We start from the raw sequence: 23,034 nt of genomic DNA, 5'->3' as shown, positions 1-23,034 counted from the left end.
CGTATATGAAAATGACTAAACGGAGATAGCAGTCTTTGGAGAGATGCACATCTGATATAAGGTAAAGATATATTGTCTCGAACCCAAATTACACCATTCTTTTGACACCAAAATAAGGAGTATTAAAGTTCTTTTAACAAACCTAAGAGATATAAAACATTTTCTTAATGATATGCCAGAAAAACATGGGAATTCTTTTTCTTTAAAAATCAACCTGTGTATGTACGAAGCTAAAACGCCCAACCTATGTTAGAAACAGATTTGTTCGCGCAATACGTCATTGGACGAAAGTGAAAGTTAAAGAAATGATTCAGAAGTTAATCAAAATAATATGTTAGCGGTAAGGGGACTTTTTTCTTCTTCTTGTGCACATGATCAGCTAGGATTCATAAGAAATGCCGGGCAATATATTTGGTGGAGGAAGAAACCGGGGGACCCCGGGATAAACCACCAACCTACGGGTTTAATGTTTAAGCTATTATTAGGTTGATTATTGTATGGTGGTTATTAATAATTTCATTTTTCTTATTATCTTAAGTTCCGGGATGTGTGAGATTTGCGCCTACCAGCGAGTGAAACAGCTGTAAAGTTTAAGTGTAACTATCATGAATTATGCGCGAACAATTATTTTGATGGTCTAAATGCAAAGAAACATGCAAATCACACGCATACAGGAACTTAAGATAATGAATTTAACATCTGTATGTGATTGTTTTCTTTTCTTGAATGTCCAATAAATTCGTCTGTTCTTATGAGAATTTGTGATTGCCACATTTTTACTCACCTGATGTAACACTGTGTTTCAACATTCTTGTCTACCCAGTTTTGTATGTCTTGTGATCTACACTAGAAAAACAAAGGTATGGAAATTATGAATAAATATGTGCTGTTATTCATGGAATGCATCCTAAATTGTACTGATAATTTTGACAGCCATTGTGTACAGTTTTGTTGTTTCATAAGGTTTCTTCTTGGAAAATGAATATTTATGTATGCATGTTCTTATAGTATGTTGTTTAGTTCGGTGTTTATCTGCTGCTGCTATTCTAGGATTGCATCCTATATGGTACTATTAACTTTGACAGCATTTGTGTGAAATTTTGTTGTGTAAGGTTTCTTGTTGAAAAGTGAATATCTGTTTATGCATGTTTGTATAGTTTGTGCTTATCTACGGCGGTTATTTTATAACTGATTGACTATATTGTACTGCTAAATTTATTTGACAGCCATTATGTTCATTATTATTGTAGTGCAATGTATATGTGTGGAATTTGATATTAGAATTTAATATTTTTGTAATTTCACTAATTGTAAATCTGAAATTGTGTTAGCATTATTTTGTCTTTTGCTAATGCCAGCTAGACATTTTACCTTTTCTTCTTGTCGGTCTATCCCACCATGTTGCAATTAATTTTTTCATGATCACTCACGTACAGTGGTGACATACTGCACATGAAGGCACTCAGCCATAACCTCTGGCTAGTTTTACTCCTGATATACTTTTATACTCATCAAGCTGTCCTTGATAATGCATGTATCTAAATTGCACCAAACAGAAGAGTTGTGTGAATTTTGCATGTCCTGATAAAGTTATTTTCACCTATAATTTGCTGGTACATACCGAGATGTGTCATTATGTGAGTCTATGGCACATTCCCTCGTTAATTGGAAAACAGATGCAAGGAAGTTTGTTTCCCATTTACTCCAATCAACTTTCAGAATGCATTCCCGTGGAAGAATTATATTTTTGTGTTTGCAAATAATCACTACAGTTTGGAACTTTTTTGTCATTCATCCTAAAAACAGCTGTCAGTGTTTTGGGCTGGCAGACCAATAATTTATGGCAGGTTGTCATTGTTATAGTTGTGATCACAGCTGCACAGTATTGTCATCGTTGCAAATAGGAAGATGAAATCAGAGAAAGTGATCTTGAAAAATTGACTCCCATAACAACCATACAGTTGTAAATCAAACAAGAATATCACTAACTACCAGACTGAGTGCTGTTTATTGGCGTCATAGTCTGCTGCATTTTCTTGTTGTTTTGTGTGCTGGCACAACTTTCCATGTGCAGTAAAAGGAATACACTTGGTCATTGTTCCACTAACAACTGCCTTAAGCCATTTGGCTACTGAGGAAAATAAAAACATACATTCCTCTTCAGTACAGGGTTTTCTTGTATAAAGTTACATTCAGCTGTGTCTGGAGTATTTTAATGTAATTTGGGGTAATACCTCTAATTCATATATAACAAAACTTTTAAGACTTCAAAAGAGGGCTTGTCATTTAATTCTAGATCAATATATACACAATTTCCAGGCTGCAATGAATAACATAAGGATTTTACCAATACATTAAAGAATATTTCTTCTTAGAAAGGCCATATTGATGTATAAAGTATCCAGAAAAACCATTCCTGTCTATCTAAGCAGTATGTTTCAGCAAAGAGATGCTGATGGTACTCTAAATTTAAGGTCCATAAAAAGTAAAAATTACATTATAACAATGCCAAAGAAGGAATTGTTTAAAAAAGTTTTCAATATACTAGTCCACTGGTATGGAACAACATTCCCAGTGACAAATAAGGCAGGCTTCTAGCATTTTCTTTTCATAATCAGTTTCTCAAATGGATGAAATCTTTCGACAGTTGAACAGTAAAATATATACCGCCTGCTTTTCTGTAACTTTGCATCAATTTCACAGTTTAATTTTTCAATGCAATATGATATTTTATATATTGTGTGTTCACAGATGCTTGTGCGTATGTTCCAGGCTTGATACTTTGACTTCTTAAATTCTCTTATTTAGTGTCAAGCCAGATTCTTGACATCATGTTGTATATGCTATATATACCGGTATTGTACATAACATATAGAAGGCCTCAAGGTAGATTAGTTCTGTAACTAATGAGTTACCTTCTCTAAATAAAGTCTTTATTATTACTATTATTATTATTATTATTATTATTATTATTATTAATATTATTATTATTATTTTCCTTGTGATTTGTTGGCTGCAGTTGTGTTTTTCAGAACTAGCAGTGGGAGCCTGCATGAGCAAGCTCACATTAACATCTGAGTTGTTGCCTAATTCTAAGTTGTCAGCTGCCAAAATTTCATTGTTAGATCCCAAATAAACTCTTCCTTGTTATAATGCCCCTCATTATTACTCATTTCTTTATGTCATGCAGTACCACTATGTAATACATGACTAAAATCATACCAATATGCAACAATGAGGGTTGAAAGAAGATAAGATTAAGTCATTGTTAAATCTCTATTTAACTATTTAAAACACCACTGTTTAACTAATTTTGTACAGTTTTCACAATGCCATGCTTCTATATTAATCTCAATGTATCGTGTTTCCATGCATAATAGAGTCCTTATCACTATCATTTGGTTTGTTACATAAAGCAGTTGATGGTTGTGGACCCTTAAACTATCATGTTATCCCATGTTAGAAATGTACCAATACATAGTTCCAGGTCATCTGAATCATGTAGAGGCCCGCCCCCCATTTTCTAATCTAGTATACTTCTGGCATGATGGATCATATCTTACTACTTATAGACCACTCCAGTGGCCTAGTAGTTAGAGCGTCCGCCTCGGATGCGAGAGGTCATGGGTTTGATCCCCGGCCAAGTTGTACCAAAGACTTACAAAATTTGTTACAAACAGCTGCCTCGCTTGGCACTCAGCATTAAGAGGTTAGTGTTAGGACTGGTCGGCCTGGTGTTAGGATAATGTGACTGAGTGGAACATCATGCTACATGTCTGCGGCATGATGCTCCAGTGCTAGAAATCACTATAGACTGCCACACTGCAGACATTGTAGTGATATGACTAGAACATTGTTAAAGCTACATTAAAAATCCAAATCACACACACACACTTGGTACTTTTGTATCATACTAGTAGCACCTACTTTGATGTGACTGTGCTAAGGTAAATAATCACAAGCAAGAGCTTTTTTATTTCTTCTTGCATTGAATGGAACTCTGATACCTCTAGTTCTTCATGGCGACTTACTGCTTAATTGCATTATGGTTGTTTGAAACCACTTGTAATAACATACTCCAGCGACCCAAGCGGACATCCTGTTAGATTTTTAAGGTCCTTAAGGTATTTTAGGGCTGTACGATCAGTGTTCATGAAAGTGTAATACTGTTCTCCTTCCACTAAGGCTAAACCTTCTCTATCGGATACACCCCATTTCATTTCAATATACGTAGTGCTCTGCCAGATGTTCCCTACCCTGGCCATCTTTTTGACTGAGAATAAATTATATGGCATGTCCAGAAGCATCTTTTGAGAGAATGAAAGGTTTTTCCATGTTTGGGTAAGATTATACAGGTATTATAATCACAGCTGTTTTCAGTTTGTTACAAGCTGATTCACATTTATCAGTGCACTGAAATTTTACATCCTTTTTGAGAAGGTTGTTAAATGGTGCACATATGTTTCTATAGTTTTTCACAAAGTGTCTGTGGTAATTCCATAATCCCAGGAAACTTTTGAGAAATGCATTTTTTGGTCTTGGACAGTCTGACACTACCTTGGTCTTTTCCACGTCTACTTCTACTCCATCTTTGGAAATAACATGTCCCAGATATTTGACCTTTTTTATTGCAAAGCGACATTTTGATGGTTTCAGTTTAAGATTGGATAATACTCAGTCTATCAAATACTTCTTGTAAATGAGAAAAATGTTCCAGAAAGGTGCAACTATGCACCAGCACATCATCAGTGTAGCACAGAACATGTTTATAAGCTATACTCTGCAATAGTTTCATCATGGTAAGCTAGAAACTCATGGGCAAATTGAACAATCCAAACGGAAGCTTTTTGAATGCACAACAACCATCGGATGTGACAAATGTACTCTTTTCTCTGGTCTCTGGATTAGGCTAGACTTGCCAGAAGCTGGAAAACATGTCAAGCACTGAAAGGTATATTGCTGAAGATTGGCCAGTGCTATCTATCATGTCATCAAATGTGGAAGAGGAAATATTTGTTTTTTTAAGTTTGTTTAGCTTCCTGTAGTCGACAGCGAACCTGTATCCCCATGATTTCTTCTTCACGAGAACCACTGGATTTTGCCATAGTGATGTGGATGATTCAATGATACAGGTAAAACCTATTATAATGCGATTCGTTATAACATGAGTCTGCTTATAACATGATGGCAGGATGGCTTCCAGTTTTTAATTTAAGGTGACCTCTATTTTGAACATGCTCTCAGAAAAGCAGATTAATCATATCCCTAGCAGATTTTTAATCCCAACTTTACCGTGCACCATTTCTGCTACATTTGCATGTATACAATTAAGAACTGAAGTATATTTGATGTCTGATGAAACTCAGTGAACAAAACAAATAATATATGATCAAGAGGTTAGTTAAAACTGATGACATTGAAATTTCAATGCACATTTTCTGTGGTGAAGTTTTTCGAAAAATTTGTTAACGTGATCCTGTTTATATCGCATTGTTATTCTTTGGACCCTGAGTATTGCGTTAAAAGGGGTTTTTACCTGCATCATACTTTAACATTTCTTTAACTTCTCTGTCAATTTCTGCATTTTGTATGGGGTTGGTTCTGTAGAATCTTTGTTTAATAAGTTTTTCATTGCCAGTGTCAATTTTATGTTGGTAGATATCTGTACATCCTCATTCTGATAAGAACACCACAAACAAATCTCTATTTCTCCCAATAAATTCTTAGAAATGCGATTTTTCGTCAGAAGTCAAATCAGCGTCAGACAAATCAAAGCCAATGTATTGTGCAATTTTCACAAATTTATACCTTTCGGAACTGTCAGCTGTGTGTGTGTGTGTGTGCAATTCACACTACAAGGTTCTTCTTGTAACATGATACATCATGATTCTTGGCGGACCAGTACGTTTACAGTCTTGAAATGTATACAGAACTTCATGTTTTTTTTGGACTTTCTTAGAATTTTATCATGATTATTATAGATTCACTTCATAATAGTGTAAGTTCTTCTTAAATTTTCATTCAAGACTTTGATAATTACATTATTGGTTAAGGTTTACAAAACTTGTTGGTTTTGCTTCATTGGATTACTTAGTATATGAACGTAGAGGCATAATTGTTATAATTGAAATTTACAGTCAGTTCTGACTAGTTTTTGTTTTTGCTTTGTAGAGTATCAGTCCTGTCCAGAGAATGTTGTTCTCTTTATACATGTACACATACAAACAAATTAATTTCAAATGTTAAGGGAGTGGATAAAGATTTCTCAGTTAAGAAATACTTTTTTATTTATGCACTTGTTTATTTTATACTGTGTAGGTTAATCATAAAATGCTGCTGTGTTCTGATGCTTGCCTCTGTTGTGGGATCATCTACCGGTAAGTTGTATTAATATATTTATGTTTATTTATATCCTGTTTTGTACATATGTATGTTTATCAACCTGAAACATTTTTAAACAAGACAAACTTAAATTTTTATTTCTTTAAAGTTTTGTTGAAAAATACCACTTACTCTAAGGGGAACAATAAACATAAGCAGTATTGCTCCCTGGATTGGGTTCATCATTAAGAAAATGTTTCAGAAATAAAATATTTACCAAACTTGTGTTAAAGTGAAGGATGCTTTTACCATCAAGCTTTTATGTTTTGTTGATGAAGGGTCAGAATTAATATTACTTTGATACAGCTTTCTACCAGTATTCGTGTTCTAGAGATGCTCATAATTTTAAATAAAATTTGTAATTTATTTTGCCCTTCAGCAGTTGAAAATTAACGTGCCTTGGAGCTTTTGACAAATGCACAAATTTAATGCTGGTTATCCATTTTACAGAATCAGAAAGCCTGGTTTGGCAACCCCAAACCACAAATGACTTTGTTAAAAATTATAATGGAATTTTACACTTTTCCATTGGCAGACTTTTTATCAATGAACTGTTTTCCTCATTACCTGCAGCAGGGTTGCCAAATTATATCCATATATTACTGTAGTTGAACATTGGGATTCATATCAATTAGAGACCACACTAATTCACACATTGTTGCTGATCATTATATGATTAAGTGGTGAAAAGCCATTCTACTCACCACTCAGGGTCAAACCGTGAAGAAACAAGACTAGCTATTGAGTGATTATTAGTTATTTCCCATATTCAGAGCATAAATATCTTAAGATTTTGAAAGTTTTGGCAATATATCACTGTGTTCATGTACGACTGATGACTGTCTACAGATGTGTTCCTTTATGCTCGTTTCTAACGTTCTATTTGTTTCCCTAATGTAGTCATTCTCACAATCATTACATTTGATATAATAAACCACTCCACAATTTTTCAAATGATCTGTCTTATCATTCACTAATGTAAGCTGAAGTTGTCTTAATAAGTTGTGTGGTTTGTGATATACGTTGATCCCATGTTGTCTGAATAATCTAGCTAGGACTTCTGATGTATCACGGATATATGGCGCATTGATGTTAGCTCTATTTGGGTCACTCCTTGTTTTGTTAGTGTTTCTTTCCACTTTTTGTTAAGTTTGAAAATCCACTCTGCATTTACACTTAGTGCAGCTTTCACATTCTCTGCTTCTTCCATTCAGTCTCATTAGTGACTAGGGTGTAAGCTCAGTGTATTAATGATCTCACTATTTTTATTTTGGGTCACTACTGGTTTTGTTAGCCAATCAAATTTAGTTTAACAACCATTCATGTCAAGCAAAGGAAACCAGATGTGTAAATAGTTACGAAAAAATACATGTCATGACAAGCGCTACAATATTTCTACCATTTCTGTACGTGTTTAAGAGAGAACCGCTGAATAAAGTTATATAATGCATTGACTAGATTTTGATATGTGGGACTTGAAAGTAATTTGTGGGAGTTCTCAAGCATCACTGCTTTCCAAGTGTGCAAATATGTACAAATTTGCATGAATCACATGAGAGGGCACCCTGGGAGCGTCTCTGAGATTAGGGACTTAGCATGGTGCATTAAAGATCTCACTGCTGACGTATTGTGTTCTAGATGGTGATTGGAAAAAAAGCTGAGGTTCTGGTCAGAGTGGGTTGGTTTTCTGTACAAAGTGACTTTGGTTGATCCATCATCATTTAAATGTATACATGTTTCCAACAATGGTAGCTTGCCATTTTCTTCTTGACAATGTCCTGAAGTGAACTGAATGGGCTTGAATAAAAACCACCTATCTACACCAGTCTCCTCATATCATGTGACCATTATAAGTCAAGTGATCAACATTAGTGGCTGATAAAAGCAGGGAGATATTGCAGAAGATATCAAAATCTTAAGATATTTATGCTCTGAGTATGCAGAATTACTAGTGATGATGAATTATCCAGAGCAAGGAAGAAACCTTTCAGTTTTGTAGCTATTATTAGAGTTTTGTCAACACACCAGCATATGTTTGTGGTATCTTTCATCTTTGATTTGACACAGTGTAAGTCTGTGATTTATTAATTTACTTTCTCATTGGTCTGTTAAAGAAATGGGCATTCATTGTTGAGCATATGAAAGTTGCTTCAGTTGGTCCACTTTACCTAATGAAATATGACAAGTATAGAGAATCAAACCAGTAGCAATTGATGTAATGATGTTTACTTTTGTACATTTCATGTTTTCTTATATGTTTATTGTTTGTCTGTTTTGAAAATTTGCCTCTGACATATATTCAAAGAGAGTCAAAAGCACACATGATAGTTAAAACTAGTTTTGCTTTGTTGACTGTCAGTTTTATTTTACAGTTATCATAGTCAATTCCTGAATCATTAGACATAAACACTTAGTGGTTCCAGTACTGTCGTTGATTTGTATTCTTTCTATCTTTGTATCTGTTTATTTATAGTCAACAGATTTTTTGGATGAGTAGTCCTAAATGGACTCTTTATTTATGGTACTCAGGAGTCCCCAGCTTATTTCTAAATGTTTCAGACAAAAATTGAGGAGTCCTTCACTTTAATTTTATTCTTTCTATCTTTGTGTCTATCTATTTACAGTCAACGTAGTTTCTGGACGAGGAGTCCTAAATGGACTCTTTACTTATGGTACTGACAGGAGTCCCCAGCTTATGTCTAAATGTTTCAGACAAAAATTGAGGAGTCCTTCACTTTGATTTTATTCTTTCTATCTTTGGATCTATCTATTTACAGTCAACATAGTTTCTGGATGAAGAGTCCTAAATGAACTCTTTTCTTATGGTACTCAGGAGTCCCCAGCTTATTTCTAAATGTTTCAGACAAAAAATAAGGAGTCCATCACTTTCAGGAGGAATAAAAAGAACCTGATCATTATTTTATTTCATATCTGGTTTAATTTCTTTGCCTTTTATAATATCACACAAAATATAAAAATATTTTTCAGTAAACAGAATGTTAATTTTCAACAGTATTCATGTAAATTTATAAATGTAACCTCTGCAACAACACAAAAAGTACAAAATAGGCCACAATAATAAAATCATCAATAGAAAAAAATTAGTTTTAATCCCAAGAGGGTTTGTTTAGGCAGAAAAAAAAATATTTGTCTCCTATTGCTCTGGTGTTAGAATTAGGGTACTAGGTAGTTAGTTCTGTGCATTTAGTATTGGGCTGAATCGATGCTGGGATGCACAAATCAATTTCAAGATATTCTTTTAAAGCATAAGTTTTTTTTAAAAAATTTTGTTGGGGAAAAGGTGTTTGGGTCATCAATGAAAACCATGGATGGTCAGCTGACTGGAATCACACCTTTATTTTTGCCTTGGAAAGCTGTGTAGTTTTCTTTGCAAATAAAATAACTTCTCCATTTACACCAAAAAAATAGACACAAGTAAATACATCATTACACAGCACATACATGCAAATGTAAATTAACATCATGAATTAAAGGAAACAGTTAATGTTAAAGTATTCCATGTAGTATAATGTGAAGAAAGCTAATTCAAAATAAATATATTAATTAGTAGACAATGTTAAATGCCTAAATTGCTTGTCCTAAGGCATCAACGGTGGGCTGTATAGAAAAGGTAAATTAATCTTGGTACATATACCAAAATATAATTACTTAAATAGCTTGAGACTGCTATTGTGAACTGTTGTCAAGATGACTTCACATCACACAAGCCTTAGCTAAGTCAGATGGAACTTTCACCTATTTGTCGGCATGAGTTTATCCCAAGTCAGTTTCCTTGGAAATGAAAAGAGATTGTGGCTTAGTGGACATATTTTTCTGTACTCTTTTAAAAGTTTCTCTGATGCTATGTTATTCGTCAACAAATCTTGCATACTTAAATAGCAGTTATTATGGCATATCAATGATTTGACAATATTGTCCAAATCAGATGCTGAGAAAGCTTTGATTATTACATTCATGAGTTATGCTGTAGACATCACCAGTTTAATTTAATCACTAATACAGTAAAATAGGCCACAATTTTACTTGCCAAACAATTGCAGGTGCTTACATATGTACTTGGCAAAACATTAGTTTCTTTGAAGTCATCCCAGAGTAGCCTTCAGCTGTTCAGAGGCCAGTCCTGTTTACAAGATAGTTACAGCAATGAGGATTAACATTTAATTAGTTACAATGGTTTCATGCTTATTTATTTAAGTTTAGCCTTTAGTTATTCTGTAGATTGGCCATGGCTGACAAAAAAATTAAAAAGGGGAGCTTTCTGGGATAATTGATGTGCATGATGGGGAGACATTAAAGGGACAACAGATTTTTACTTTGAGAATTTCATGCATATTTGACCTGGAAACTCAGTCCCAGAGAGCTATGTGTGTGCAGTATATATATATAATGTGTGTGTGTGTGTGTGTGTGTGTGTGTGTGTGTGTTTGGGACAGGTTGTTGAGTAATTTTGAGATTTAAGTCTCACCTCAGTCCCCAAGGATTTGAGTTCAAACTTGACCATAATGGATATGTGAAAAAACTAATTCCAGTAGTTTCCTGTATGTCATTGATTTTTCCAAGATTCTTTCCTCACCAAGTATACAGACTGCCATGTAGCCTATCAACTGCTGAAATGTGGTATTATAGCCCATGAAACCAAAGCCAAACACTTGGAAGACTGCTATTTGCAACCCATCGGTTCCCATTTTATTGGCAATCTGGAAACTACACATAGATTCCCCGACAGCTTGTTTTTCTGTAGGATTCAAATTTCACCAGCGCTTGAGTCGGTGGGCCAATTAGGATTGATTTCTGACTGGATTCCCAATGCATGGCCCCAGAGCAAAAGACCTATCTGCTTACGAATGCTCGAGATTCATGATGGGGTGCTCACTTTTTAGTTGGCAGAATTAGTTGAGGTTTGTGATCCTTGGAAGAAATAACCCTACATTGCAGTTGTGGTCAAGAGAGCCACAGGCTGTACAAGTTATTGAGTTCACTGAAGACATAATCAGCATAATCCTCCATTCGGTTTGGATGCAGACAATAAGGTATAGATTTCTTCTAGAAATATTTTCTTTGGGTATTAAATGAAAGAACTGTGCCCTGTAATTAGCAACAATGCAAAAATAATGTAAGTAAGAGAAGCCCAACCATATTTCAAAGAAAAAAGACATCATGAGGTGCCCTCTTGTGGAAATCAGAGTGATGAAAGAATCACACTGACAAAAGATTGTTGTAGCTTTTATCTGTGCATGGTTTTGGTATATAAAATTAGTATTGCAGAAAATAACCAATATAATTGGCCCAAATCATCAGCCAAAATGTATTTGTTTTACCTGCAGGAGTATCAGGCACTGGTAGACAGACTTCAACCCATCTGTAGTAATGACTGCAGCAAGCTAGCAGAGCAGCAGGTCACTACAGGTCACATGGGCACTGCTTCAGTGGCCTTGTGGTTAGAACGTCCACCTTGGATGTGGCAGGTCACGGGTTCGCACCCAGTCCAAGTCATACCAAAGACTTATAAAAATGGCACTAACAGATGCCTCACTTGACACTCGGCATTAAGAAGTTTGTGTTAGGACTGGTCAACGTGGTGTCAGGATAATATGATTGGGTGGGACATCGTGCTACATGATGCCCCAGTGCTAAACATCACTTGAAACTGCCACATGACTGAAAAAATCTTAAAGCCATGTTAAAAATCCAAATCACACACACACACGCACACAGATGGTACTAATTGTATGGAAAAATGGGAACCAGCCTGGAAGTGGGTGAAGATAAAATAGAGTATATATGGGTTTGGCTGGCCAGGATTGGTTGATAATGAAAGTTAGATTTTAGTACACAGAATCTTTTGGGAGCTTATCCTAGATGTATCTGAAAAAAGAGACATTATTTTATTGATGGAATTTCAGTTCTTTAACAGTCCTGAGTTTGGAACACTTATTCCTGAAATTAACTCACTCTTTGGTGCAGGATTGGAGGAACTTGCTTCAAACACATGTAGGTCCAGAAAATGCCACAGCTCATCCTTTTCTTTACACAGAATCTGACATCCAGGTTTCATCTATACTGATAAATCTAGGTTTAATCATGAGCACTCAGAAAGTTAAAGGTATTGAATTTCTAACATTATGGTGTTTGCATAGGTTTATTATGTTAAATGAATTAGTACAGTGAATCCTACAGCAGCCCTTTCCACAATGAACATGTTCTCAAAAGGCCTAGCTAATTTGTTTCAGATTATCAGGTATTTTAAGCTGCAGAGACTGGTGTCTCACTCCTTATGCCAAAGATGAAATAAAATGTCAATGTTCTGGTCTTTGACCTTCAAAAAACTGCTTGTCCTATTCTCCTTAGCATCTTCAATTTGATGGAGCAAGCTTCATACCTTGTTTATGGAATGTAGGTTGTTTATAGTTTAATGGCAATTTTTCAGCATCCACTTGGTATATTCTCCTCAAATTCACAAGGGCGTATTAGTCATTTAGTCATAGGACTATCTGTCAGTTTCATTAGAGGATTATAATGCACTTTGGTGGTGGCATACTACTTTCTCCTCCTCCTGCCTTCCGTCTTTGGTTCACCAGAGCAAAGGCATAGTTTCATTGGGACCAATAGGTGAACAGCCAACAAAATTTTAGATGTCTTTACATAATCACAAAGCAGAATTTGACCCAGTAAGACAGAAGCATTGATGCATGGCATTTTAAGTTTGATCAAATGAATATACCGCCATGTATGACTCTTATTAGTCAAAATAGAAACAAATTATTAAGGATTTTTTTTGGAACTGCTTAAAAAATATTGGCCATATTAGGTATACCTGTAATGAATCATTGCAGAAGGACCCTCAGGTAAATAATGTACATGCTCCATCAAAGAATGTCACGACTACTAAAAATAGATGTAAAAACTTCTAAAATGACTTATTCCCCAAACTCCTTAATTATAAATGTGTGTGTATGCAACTTGGATTTTTAACATAGCTTTAAAAAATATTCAGTCATATTCCTGCAATGTCTGCAGTGTGGCAGTTTATAATGATGTCGAGCACTGGGATATCTTGCCACAGACGTGTAGCATGATGTCCCACCCACTCACATTATCCCAACACCAGGCCAACTAGTCTTAACACTAACCTCTTAATGCTGAGCACATAGTGAGGCAGCTGTTAGTAGTCATATACCATTTTTATGTCTTTGGTATGACTTGGCCAGGGTTCAAACCTGCAACCTCCTGCATTCGAGGCAGACACTCTAATTACTGGGCAACTAAAGCAATAAATAAAATTGTAGTTTCACTAAGTTGGACAGAAAGTTTATAGGCATGAGGGCTTTAAAGTCTGCAAAAATTTATGTCTGGATACCAATAGGCATATTTTGAATGATGACATAGATCACAATATTATATGTATGTATGTGTGTGTATATATATATATATATATATATATATATATATATATATATACACAAATTGATAACGGTGCTAATTCAAAATGGTTTCCCAATGTTTCAGGCTAAGCAAGCTCTTGATCAGGGAAGAAAAAAAACAACATAAAACAGAAACACATAACACAAAATCTATGAAACATTCTCGTTGGAATCACTAGGGGCAATTTTACAACAAGAAATATAACAATACAAAGTTGTGCAGAAATAATTGACATGCAGGTTCTTAACGAATAAGGCTGGATGTTTTGAACTGCTTCTAAGTTGTGAAGAAAGGAAGGGACAAAGTGTGACAAGGGATCCATGCCAGAAACCATATATACTTGAGTTATTCTTGGAAGTTTCGGAAGGAAAGATGGGAAAATAATTGTGTGTTGGGATAATTAATGGGAACTATAATAATAATAATAATAATAAAGAAAATAAAGACAATAAAGTCATTTTAAATGTCATTTAAAATGTAACTACTTGGTAGATATTTGTTCAAACTTTGTATTGGGTGCAAAATCAATAGCTGATTGTAAGTTTGTAACTTTCAGATACACATATTAATTTTGGAGAGTTTGACTACAAGTAAATCTATGGGTACCTGTACAAAAATGGAAATGATACGTAAAAAGAAGAAAAAAAAACATTTTACTGAAAGGAATTTAAACCTTCAAATTATTTGATGTTACAACATCTAGAGGATTAGTAATGGTTATCTTCTGACAAAAATAACTAATTTTGTAAGAGATATTGGTAGAAATACCATTACTTATAGCACAGTCACGTAGAGATAAGTTTTTTACATGGTTATAGCAGTTTTGTTATTTGAATTTATGTGATGAAAAGACAGCAATATAATTTGAATTTTGGACATTTTATATGATTTATTTCCTGTTTCATAGTACAGGTACTTTTGTCCTGTATAAGCACTGAGTTTGTATCATGAAATAGAATCACCAGAGGAAATGTCTGGAATTACAGTGATGTTAAAGACACCTTTATATTAATTGTGCTGATCTGCCATCAGATTTATTGACCATTTCTAACAGTGACTATAACAAACAACTGCTTCTCAAAAACCAAATTTAACAACTGATTCAGACCTTAACCAGATTTCACAGAAATGGATTCTAATACGTTTGCATAAATGAAGTGAATCCATCATCAAATACTTTTGCTATTGCTAAGAAATTTCTAGTAAAATCTTTATATTTAGGAGAACACTCTAAAAAGTATTTCTTGGTCAACTGTTCTTGCATTCAGTTTTAATGGTGATGTCTTCCAGGATATCTTAGGGACTCTAGAGCTTTCTTGTTTTAAATACTGACAGAAATGTTAGAATGATGATAGTAATTAAATAAGCCCATCTTCTTCATTTGCAGAAAAGAGATGTGTTCACAATGGGGAAGCAGTCAGATTGTTATCAGACGTTGGTAATGATGTTAAAGATGTGACCTTGTATAACGAGAATGGATCCATGATTGCATCATGGAAAGATAATACCGATGAAGCTGAATATGTGGATCCTAATTATGGTGGAAGGATTCACATGGATAAGAAAAGAAACATTTGGATTTTAGGTGTGGAGAGAAAAGATGCAGGGAGATATTATATAAAATTTGGCATACATCATCGATTTGACATCATATTGACTGTAAAAGGTGAGTTCTGTGAATGCATTTGTTTATCCATCCATTTGACCATTCATCAGTACATTTACATAAATACTTTAATCCATTAGTACATAGTTAATTTGCCTTGGATTTTGAACCCTGTTTTTTTTTATCAGTCAGTATCAGAAATGGAAATAGGAGATTGAAGCATTATAAATTGATATCATTGTTTATGTGCTTCAACATATTATGGCTCTGGGCATATGTTATTTGATGTATTTTCATGTTTGCTTTAAGTCTTTCTGTTTATTTAAATGTTAGTCCATCCATCCACCTTCTGTCATTTAAATTTTCATTAAGGATGACTTCTTGTGCAGTTTTTGCACTAGTGTCGTACCATTTTACACACTGTATGTTGATTCCACTTGGTTATTACAACTCCTTTACCAAAATTAGTCAATGTAACCTAGACTGCTTTGCATTATAGTTGAACTAATTTGGTGTTTTAATAGCAGCAATAGCTTACCCATTGCTATTGTTTACCTATTTTTTCGTGCCACAAAAAATGCACTGTCCATTTGATGTGCATATATATCCTCCCTTTGATTGAAGAATTGTCAGTGTGATGCAGTTCCTGGTGCAACTCGTCCTTGGTTTGTTATATGCAAAACAAGCACATATAGCTGATCATTTTCAGCGACATTGATGTGGTCAGATACATGCCTAACACAGGAGAAAATTTGCTGGTAGCAATGTTTTGCAACTGCAATGGTAGCCTTGCCTCCACAATAATTTATCTCAAATGGTATTAGATTATCCACTCTTTTTTCCCCCTGATCTTTACATGGTAAACTTTTCCCTCTGGTTTCGGTTCCTCCAGGGACTTGGGGTTACTTCATGTACACCCACAGGGGTCGGATACACTTTTGATCAAAATCATTTTATAACTAGGTACCGGTAAGTCATATGCAAGGTGTAACGACAGCATGCTCACTAGACTCGATGTGTTCGTTAGTTTAGATTGAAACAGCAGGAACCATGTCCTCAGTGGTATCTTTATACAGTATATTTTAATTCAAAGCATTGAATTTTGTTCACATTGTTATTGTATGTAAGTATACTTCATTTTCTCAATAAACAATTTATAAAACACTGAGAAGTCTCTTATTCGGAAAAAAGCCAGTAAATGTATGCTACTGTTTACTATGTCTATAGTGATCACAGGGGTGTACTCTGTATATGGTACATACAAACAAGGTGAGTTATATGTGACATAAATATTTTAATTGATTAACTATTTTAAGGAATAATTCAACACAGTCTGTGGGAAAGTGTGGCCACAATAAGTCTTCCTGGGACGCTCATCCAGACTGTATTAAATGTTCCGAATGTACAGGGAAAAAAAGTGTTGTACATTTTGTAATTCATGGTCTGCAGAAAGTTGGAATCTTGTAGACTCCAGCTGCACATATCACAGAAACAAGAAGCTTTATTCTCCTGCTTGGATCACTGGAATTTTCCGGATTCTCTCTTACTGAAAATAAGGGGTCTTCTGACCAGAATACCCCTTCCAGCACGTTCCTACCTCCCATTGTTAAGGAGATACTACGACCATGTAGCAGCATGTCGCTGTCTCCCATGGAGGAGATGCACCGCTCATCCCATGATGTGTTGCTTTATCCCGTTGTGGAGGTGATGCACTGCTCACCTCTTAGTGTGTCTTGCCTCCCATTGTGGAGGATGTGCACCACTCATCTCATGGCATGCTACTAAATCCCATTGAGGAGATGCACCACCTATACCATAGCGTGTCACTGCCTCCCATCAGGGAGTAGATGCACTGCCCCACCCTGTCAGAGGTATAGTGGCTTACCCTCCTACTGGGGTGGATCAGTACCGCACCTTTCTTAGTGATGCATCAGTTGACGATCCTGTATCCTCTGATCATCATACTAAGGTTTCACAATATATAGATAGGGTTCAGACTGAATTCAACCCTCTACGACCTCATTATGAACATTGGGAGTCCAACCAGCAGGCTCAGACTATGATAGGGGATCAGATCAGTATTTCCCCATTTCCTATTATCCCGATGAATCCCTATGGGATGTGTGGCCCTTCTCCTCAGGGGCCTTGGTCACGTATGCCCCATTGGGCCTTTGGATCTTGCCTTTATAACAGAGATGATGCTGCGGCTTATATCCTGCCATCACCTCGTCACCTGGTGGAAACTATTGAAAAGCTAGAGGCATCACTTCTTCCAGGACAGACAGATGCTTTTGTCTCTCTCAGAACAGTCCAAAAATATCCTTTCCAGCCTCGAAAAGATCTTGGGGGCTCAACCTCATCTAGACCTCTTTATCTGTCCTCATTTTTCTACGATTGAGGGAATTGCTGAGAGGTTTTCGACAGACCAAAATATTATTTGACAAAACTAAGGGTGGGCCATTCCCTCCTCAATGTTGTGACCCTTTGTCTCTTCTGCAAGCTATTGGTTACATTCCCCAAAGTGGCCCATGAAACCTTCCCAACTTGATGCCGGTGCAGCCAAGGTGGGTATTTCAGCTGTAGCCTGGGTATGCCTTTCTGTTAAAGACATTGAAACTATGGAACAGAAAGTCTGACTGCATGTTACTGTAGCTTCACATGCTGAAATCTTCCCAGCTGCTTCTTTTAGTATACTGAGAGAAGCAGCCTTGAATCCAGCTGCCCTTCAATGCAAGCTGGAAACTGTGGCCAAAACATCTCAGCATGTACTTTCTGTTTCTGTGGCATTGTTGACAGAGGAACTTCTTCACATTCATCATGATCTTACTTTTGGACTCTTCAAAGGTACTTTTTGATCACAGCAAAGACATCAGTTGGGCTGCTGCACTTGAAGCCGAGAGTATGGAGGCCTCATTCCTTCTGTGGCATCTCAAGGCTTGTTGGATCATTAATGTAGATCCTTCACATCCACTTGTGGCCCATTGCAATCAGCCAGGAAGCATGTCAATGGGAATTATCTTCAAGGGCCTCCTGCCATTTTCTTCAAGCAGACACAGCCACAGACTAATATATGACCACAAAATGTGCCTCCTCCTCCTCCTTGTCCATCTGTCTCCCAGAAAGCGAAAAACATATGTGCTCAACGAACCTGGAAAGGAATGAGTTTCCACAGCCCCCTTCTTTTTCCAAAGGAATGGGTGGGGGACAGCCCTAAGGACTGGAATCTGATACCTGGTCAAGCATCACTGACATTGGTTAGGTTTTTCCAATAGTGAATGAGGGGTACCGACCCCAGTTTTGGGAGCTGTCTTTATCTAGGATCCCCATCTTTCTTCACCAATCCAATCTGGTGAAACTGAGGGAGGAAGTGCCCACCCTTTACAGAAAGGGGCAGTCGAGATGGTTCTGAATGATAAGTCACACGCATTCTATTCCTGTATCTTCCTTGTCACCAAGAGAAGTGGAAAGTTTTGCATGATAATCAAACACTCCCCATTAAACCAGTTACTTCTGGAAGAAAAATGAAAGATGGAGACCACCTCTTCAATCCAGAATGTGTTTAAACCATCCGATTGGGCAGTTTCCATCGACCTTTTGAATGCTATATACGTATCCCCATATTTCCTCCTCACTGCAAATATCTTTGGTTTTGCTGAAGTTTTTTCATTCTGTGTTCTACTGTTCAGAATTTCTTTTGCACCCAGACACTCAGCCAAGTTATAGGAATAGTGGTGGGATACCTTCAGTTACTGGGAATATCAATTCTCCAGTATTCTGACAACTGGTTGATCCATAATATTCAAATTCAGCCCTTCATCTGTACCGCTATCGGTCCATGTTAAATCAGTAAAGCCTTTTGACCAAACTTCCAAAATCAGAACTCACTGCATTGCAGTGGTGGATGAATCGAGACAGGTTCATGATTGGAGTCCCCATCCATGCACCCAAACCTCACTCCAATCTTTTTGCGGATGTGTCAGATTCCGGTTGGGGTGCTCATTTAGAACTAGAGGGCATAATTCTACAGGGACATCGAAACCAGTATGAATCATCCCTCCAAATAAACACTCTAGAAATGTAGGCTGTATTCCTAGCATTGTAAGGGTGCATCGACATTGTAAGGGGTTGATGTGTCATGGTATCCTCATACAACACGTCCATCTTAGCTTATCTCTGACATCTCACATGCCCCTCCTCCTTGTTGGAAGCCTGGAACCTCCTGCACTGAGCACTTATACAGTCCCTGTTCTTGCTCTGGAAGGGCCCCTAGTGTATCTATTTGCAACCAAACTCAACAACTGACTCACATTTTATGAATTTTCTGTCGTGGATCAAGGAGCTTGGGCAGTGGATGCGTTCAGTCTCCAGTGGGATCAGTTGTTCATTTATTCCCACATTTCCGACTGATTCCATAAGTGCTGCAAAATGTCAGAGCCTCCACTGCTAAGATCATTCTCATAGCCCCTCTGTAGCCATAGTGCTCTTGGTTCAGTGATCTGCTAGACCAGTTGATCTCTCAACTCAGGTTTCTACCTCTCAGGAGGGATGTTCTGCCGTAACACCAGGGATTCTTCCTCAACCACTGCCCGCAAATTTTCCACCTTCACACTTGGCTCTTCTCAAGCAGTCTCTCTGCCAGAACAACTATTTGGGCTGAGTTGCCAGTTGCATCATTCAGGCGAGGAAAACTTCTGCATCCAAGGTCTATAATGCCAGGTGGAGAATCTTGTGATTGGTGCAGTAGGAAACGTGTTGATCCTAGCTACCCCTCTTTAGCCTGATTTCCTTTTGTTTCTCTTTGAGAACAAAAAATGCTCTGTATCCACTATCAAGGGCCATAGAGCTGCCATTTCTAACACATTTAAATTCTCTCAAGGCATGGTAATTGGTTTGGATTGGCACCATGCTGATCTTATTAAGTATTTTGAGCTGCAGAGACCTGTCTGATGCTCTCTTACACCTAGATGGAATCTTTATTGTGTTTTATTGTCATTAACAAAAAGCCCCCAGTGAACCATTGAGTGAGGCTTCTTTTCAGGACCTTACTCTACTTGCCCTTGCTTCAGCATGACGACGAAATGAGATTCATGCCTTATCTGTTGTGACACTGGCTGTCTCGGGTTTAATGGGAATTATGATTCAGTTCCCCTCATTTGTCAGCTTGGACTTTAGCCAAAAATCAATTACCTTCCTTAGCTCCACTACCAGTAGAAATCCCCAGTCTCGGTCGCATGTTTGCTGTGGATGATACAGATAGACTTTTATGTTCTGTTAGGGCACCCTGTTTCTGTCTTATGGCATCCAGAGCAAACAGAAAGGATAGGAGCATTATTTCCTCCTTCTTGAGGGCTCCATAGACATTTCAGTCACCACTATTTCATGATGGATTGCCACCACAATGAAAAGAGCATACCAGTCTCCTACTATGAGGTTCAAGCCATTGCTGCCTTCTGGGCTTACCTTAATCATTCATCCTTGGAGGACATCATGAAGGCAGCATTTTAGCATTCCCATACTGCCTTTTCCTCCTTTTATCTCTGCATGTTATGACCACAAAGTGCAGGCATCTTTTCTCAGGGTCCCACTGTTATTAGGCACATTATGTGGCCCCAAGAAATACCAACCTTCCATAACATGGACATCTCCATCAATTGTGAGTATTTTCCATTTTCTGGATGTTGATCAGTTTAATAGAGCATCAACCAACCCTCCTTAAGTTACTGACAATTTCGGTTAAACAATAGCTATGGGTAAGCTATTGCTGCTACTAAATGGTAGTTTTGGGGGTGGGGGTGGGGTAAAATAATTTTAATACTTACCCATGGCTATTGTCAAATGCTTTTCTCAGCACCCTGCTCTGATGTCCTAATGTAGTCATCTCTGAAAAAGATGAGCTAGCTGTGTTTGTTTTGCACAAAGACTAGCGAGTTGCATGAGGAATTACGCCATACTAATAATTCCTCACTCTAATGAAGGACATGTGCATATAAAATGGATGGTGCTTTTTCTGGGCATGAAAAAGAAAGCTAAATAATTGCCATGGATAAGTAATGCATAGTTGAAATTAGTTTACCCCTTAAAAAAATACATTTCACAGAGGGGACAAATAATTTAATAATTAAGGTTAATGATTAAGAAGTAATCATTAGTTTTTGCAAAAGTCTAATTTTTCTCACCTTTATGTTTATGTTTTTTATCTGCTGTTCATCTTCATCAACTAAAGACTTTTTGAAGTTTTCCCAGAATACTGTGTTTAAAAGGAAAATCTGGGCAAAGATGTACATGCGATCAATACAGTCATCTTTTCTTTGTTAACATTTAACTAACTTCGGGCTGATTAGATTACAAGTTAGAATTGCATCAAGAAACAACTTTTGCATTATCAGAAGCAGTTGTTCTTCACTATGGAAACATTAAAAGTAATTAATATCTGTTTACAGAAGAACTGACAGAAGAGCAGCTCCAAGAGTGCCCAAATAATCACACAGATTTCCCAAAGGAAGCTTTTACCATACCTCAACAAAGCAGAGGCAAGCTTGTTTTATACCTTGTCTCATAACAATGCCTGCACAGACATAAGCTTATTCATATCAGCTTCATCATTTACTATCAAGCATTGTTTTTGGACAAGTTCCTAGGCCACAGTTTTGAGTGGGTTTTATATCAGAGTTTTAAATTAGCACCATCATTCTCATCAGTTTGTAATTCTTAAGTTTTTGCGTTCATTTTAGGGTTTTACACTCAAAATAAGCAAGCCAGTGCTGCTGTAAGCATACACAAAGTCTGCACTATGTAGCAAAACTGGTAGAATAGTATGTGTTCTACAGCAGTGTCTTTGTGACAAAGGCTCTCTTTGAGTACCAGATGTATCTGTCAATGGTTTTCATGGAGTCATGAGTAATTTTGATGCAGCACCAGATCTTTGGTTTGCCACTATCTGAACAAATTGGATATATCACTTTAAAGTGAAATATGGGCCATTCACTTACTGCACTTACATACAACATGAAAACAAATTTTCATATACATTCAATGAAATTGGTGCAAAAGCTACCCCTCTCCCACCCACCTCCTGACAGGAATTTTTTATTTTTTTTTTATATGAATAGATGTCCTCAGTTTGATAAAATGTATATTTAAATAGCTACTTAAAAGTTCTGACCTTATACAAATCACAGTTTGTTGAATTATGACAACACATTGGCCTGATGCTTTGAATCACATTTGAAACAGTTTTCTCAATATTAAATTTTTTGCTGAAATAAAACAAAATGTTGGTAAACCATAAATATGATTTATTCCCCATGTAATAAGTGAAAATAGTCTTTGAAATAAGTTTCGGGCGGAATCCATCATCATGTAGGTCCATGCATCCAGATTTGAAAGTTGATTTTGACTTTTGGAAGACAGTGTAGTTTCTTTTAGAATCATAGAGCCGTTACTCTACTTAAGCTAGTAACTGTTGGCTTTCTGTCCCAGATTCAGTTTGTTGGCATGCCAACTCTGAGATATTCATGTATACTGGATGATGCTAGAAAGTACAAAAAGCAAACAAAAGAAAATTACCATTATGGGAGCAAGTGGATGTAACACAGTTCCATTAT

At 36.5% G+C, this 23,034-nt stretch overlaps 1 protein-coding gene across 1 annotated transcript in view; it reads left to right on the top strand.

The window, feature by feature from the left end:
* Nucleotides 1-250: 250 nt before the first annotated feature.
* Nucleotides 251-23,034, top strand: part of LOC149793194 (uncharacterized) — a 63,513-nt gene continuing 40,729 nt past the window's right edge. Inside the window, exons 1-4 of the mRNA XM_089967148.1 lie at nucleotides 251-340; nucleotides 6,319-6,377; nucleotides 15,212-15,490; nucleotides 21,871-21,960. Of these exons, the coding sequence (XP_089823274.1) occupies nucleotides 6,347-6,377; nucleotides 15,212-15,490; nucleotides 21,871-21,960 (400 nt within the window). The 5' untranslated portion in view covers nucleotides 251-340; nucleotides 6,319-6,346. The remainder of the gene's footprint in view (nucleotides 341-6,318; nucleotides 6,378-15,211; nucleotides 15,491-21,870; nucleotides 21,961-23,034) is intronic.

Source organism: Sinohyriopsis cumingii, chromosome 8 (assembly GCF_028554795.1).
Source record: "Sinohyriopsis cumingii isolate HCF-2022 chromosome 8, ASM2855479v2, whole genome shotgun sequence".
Classification (NCBI taxonomy): domain Eukaryota; kingdom Metazoa; phylum Mollusca; class Bivalvia; order Unionida; family Unionidae; genus Sinohyriopsis; species Sinohyriopsis cumingii.
The sequence above is the reverse complement of the archived record's forward strand: the minus strand, read 5'-3'. Positions and strand labels throughout refer to the sequence as shown.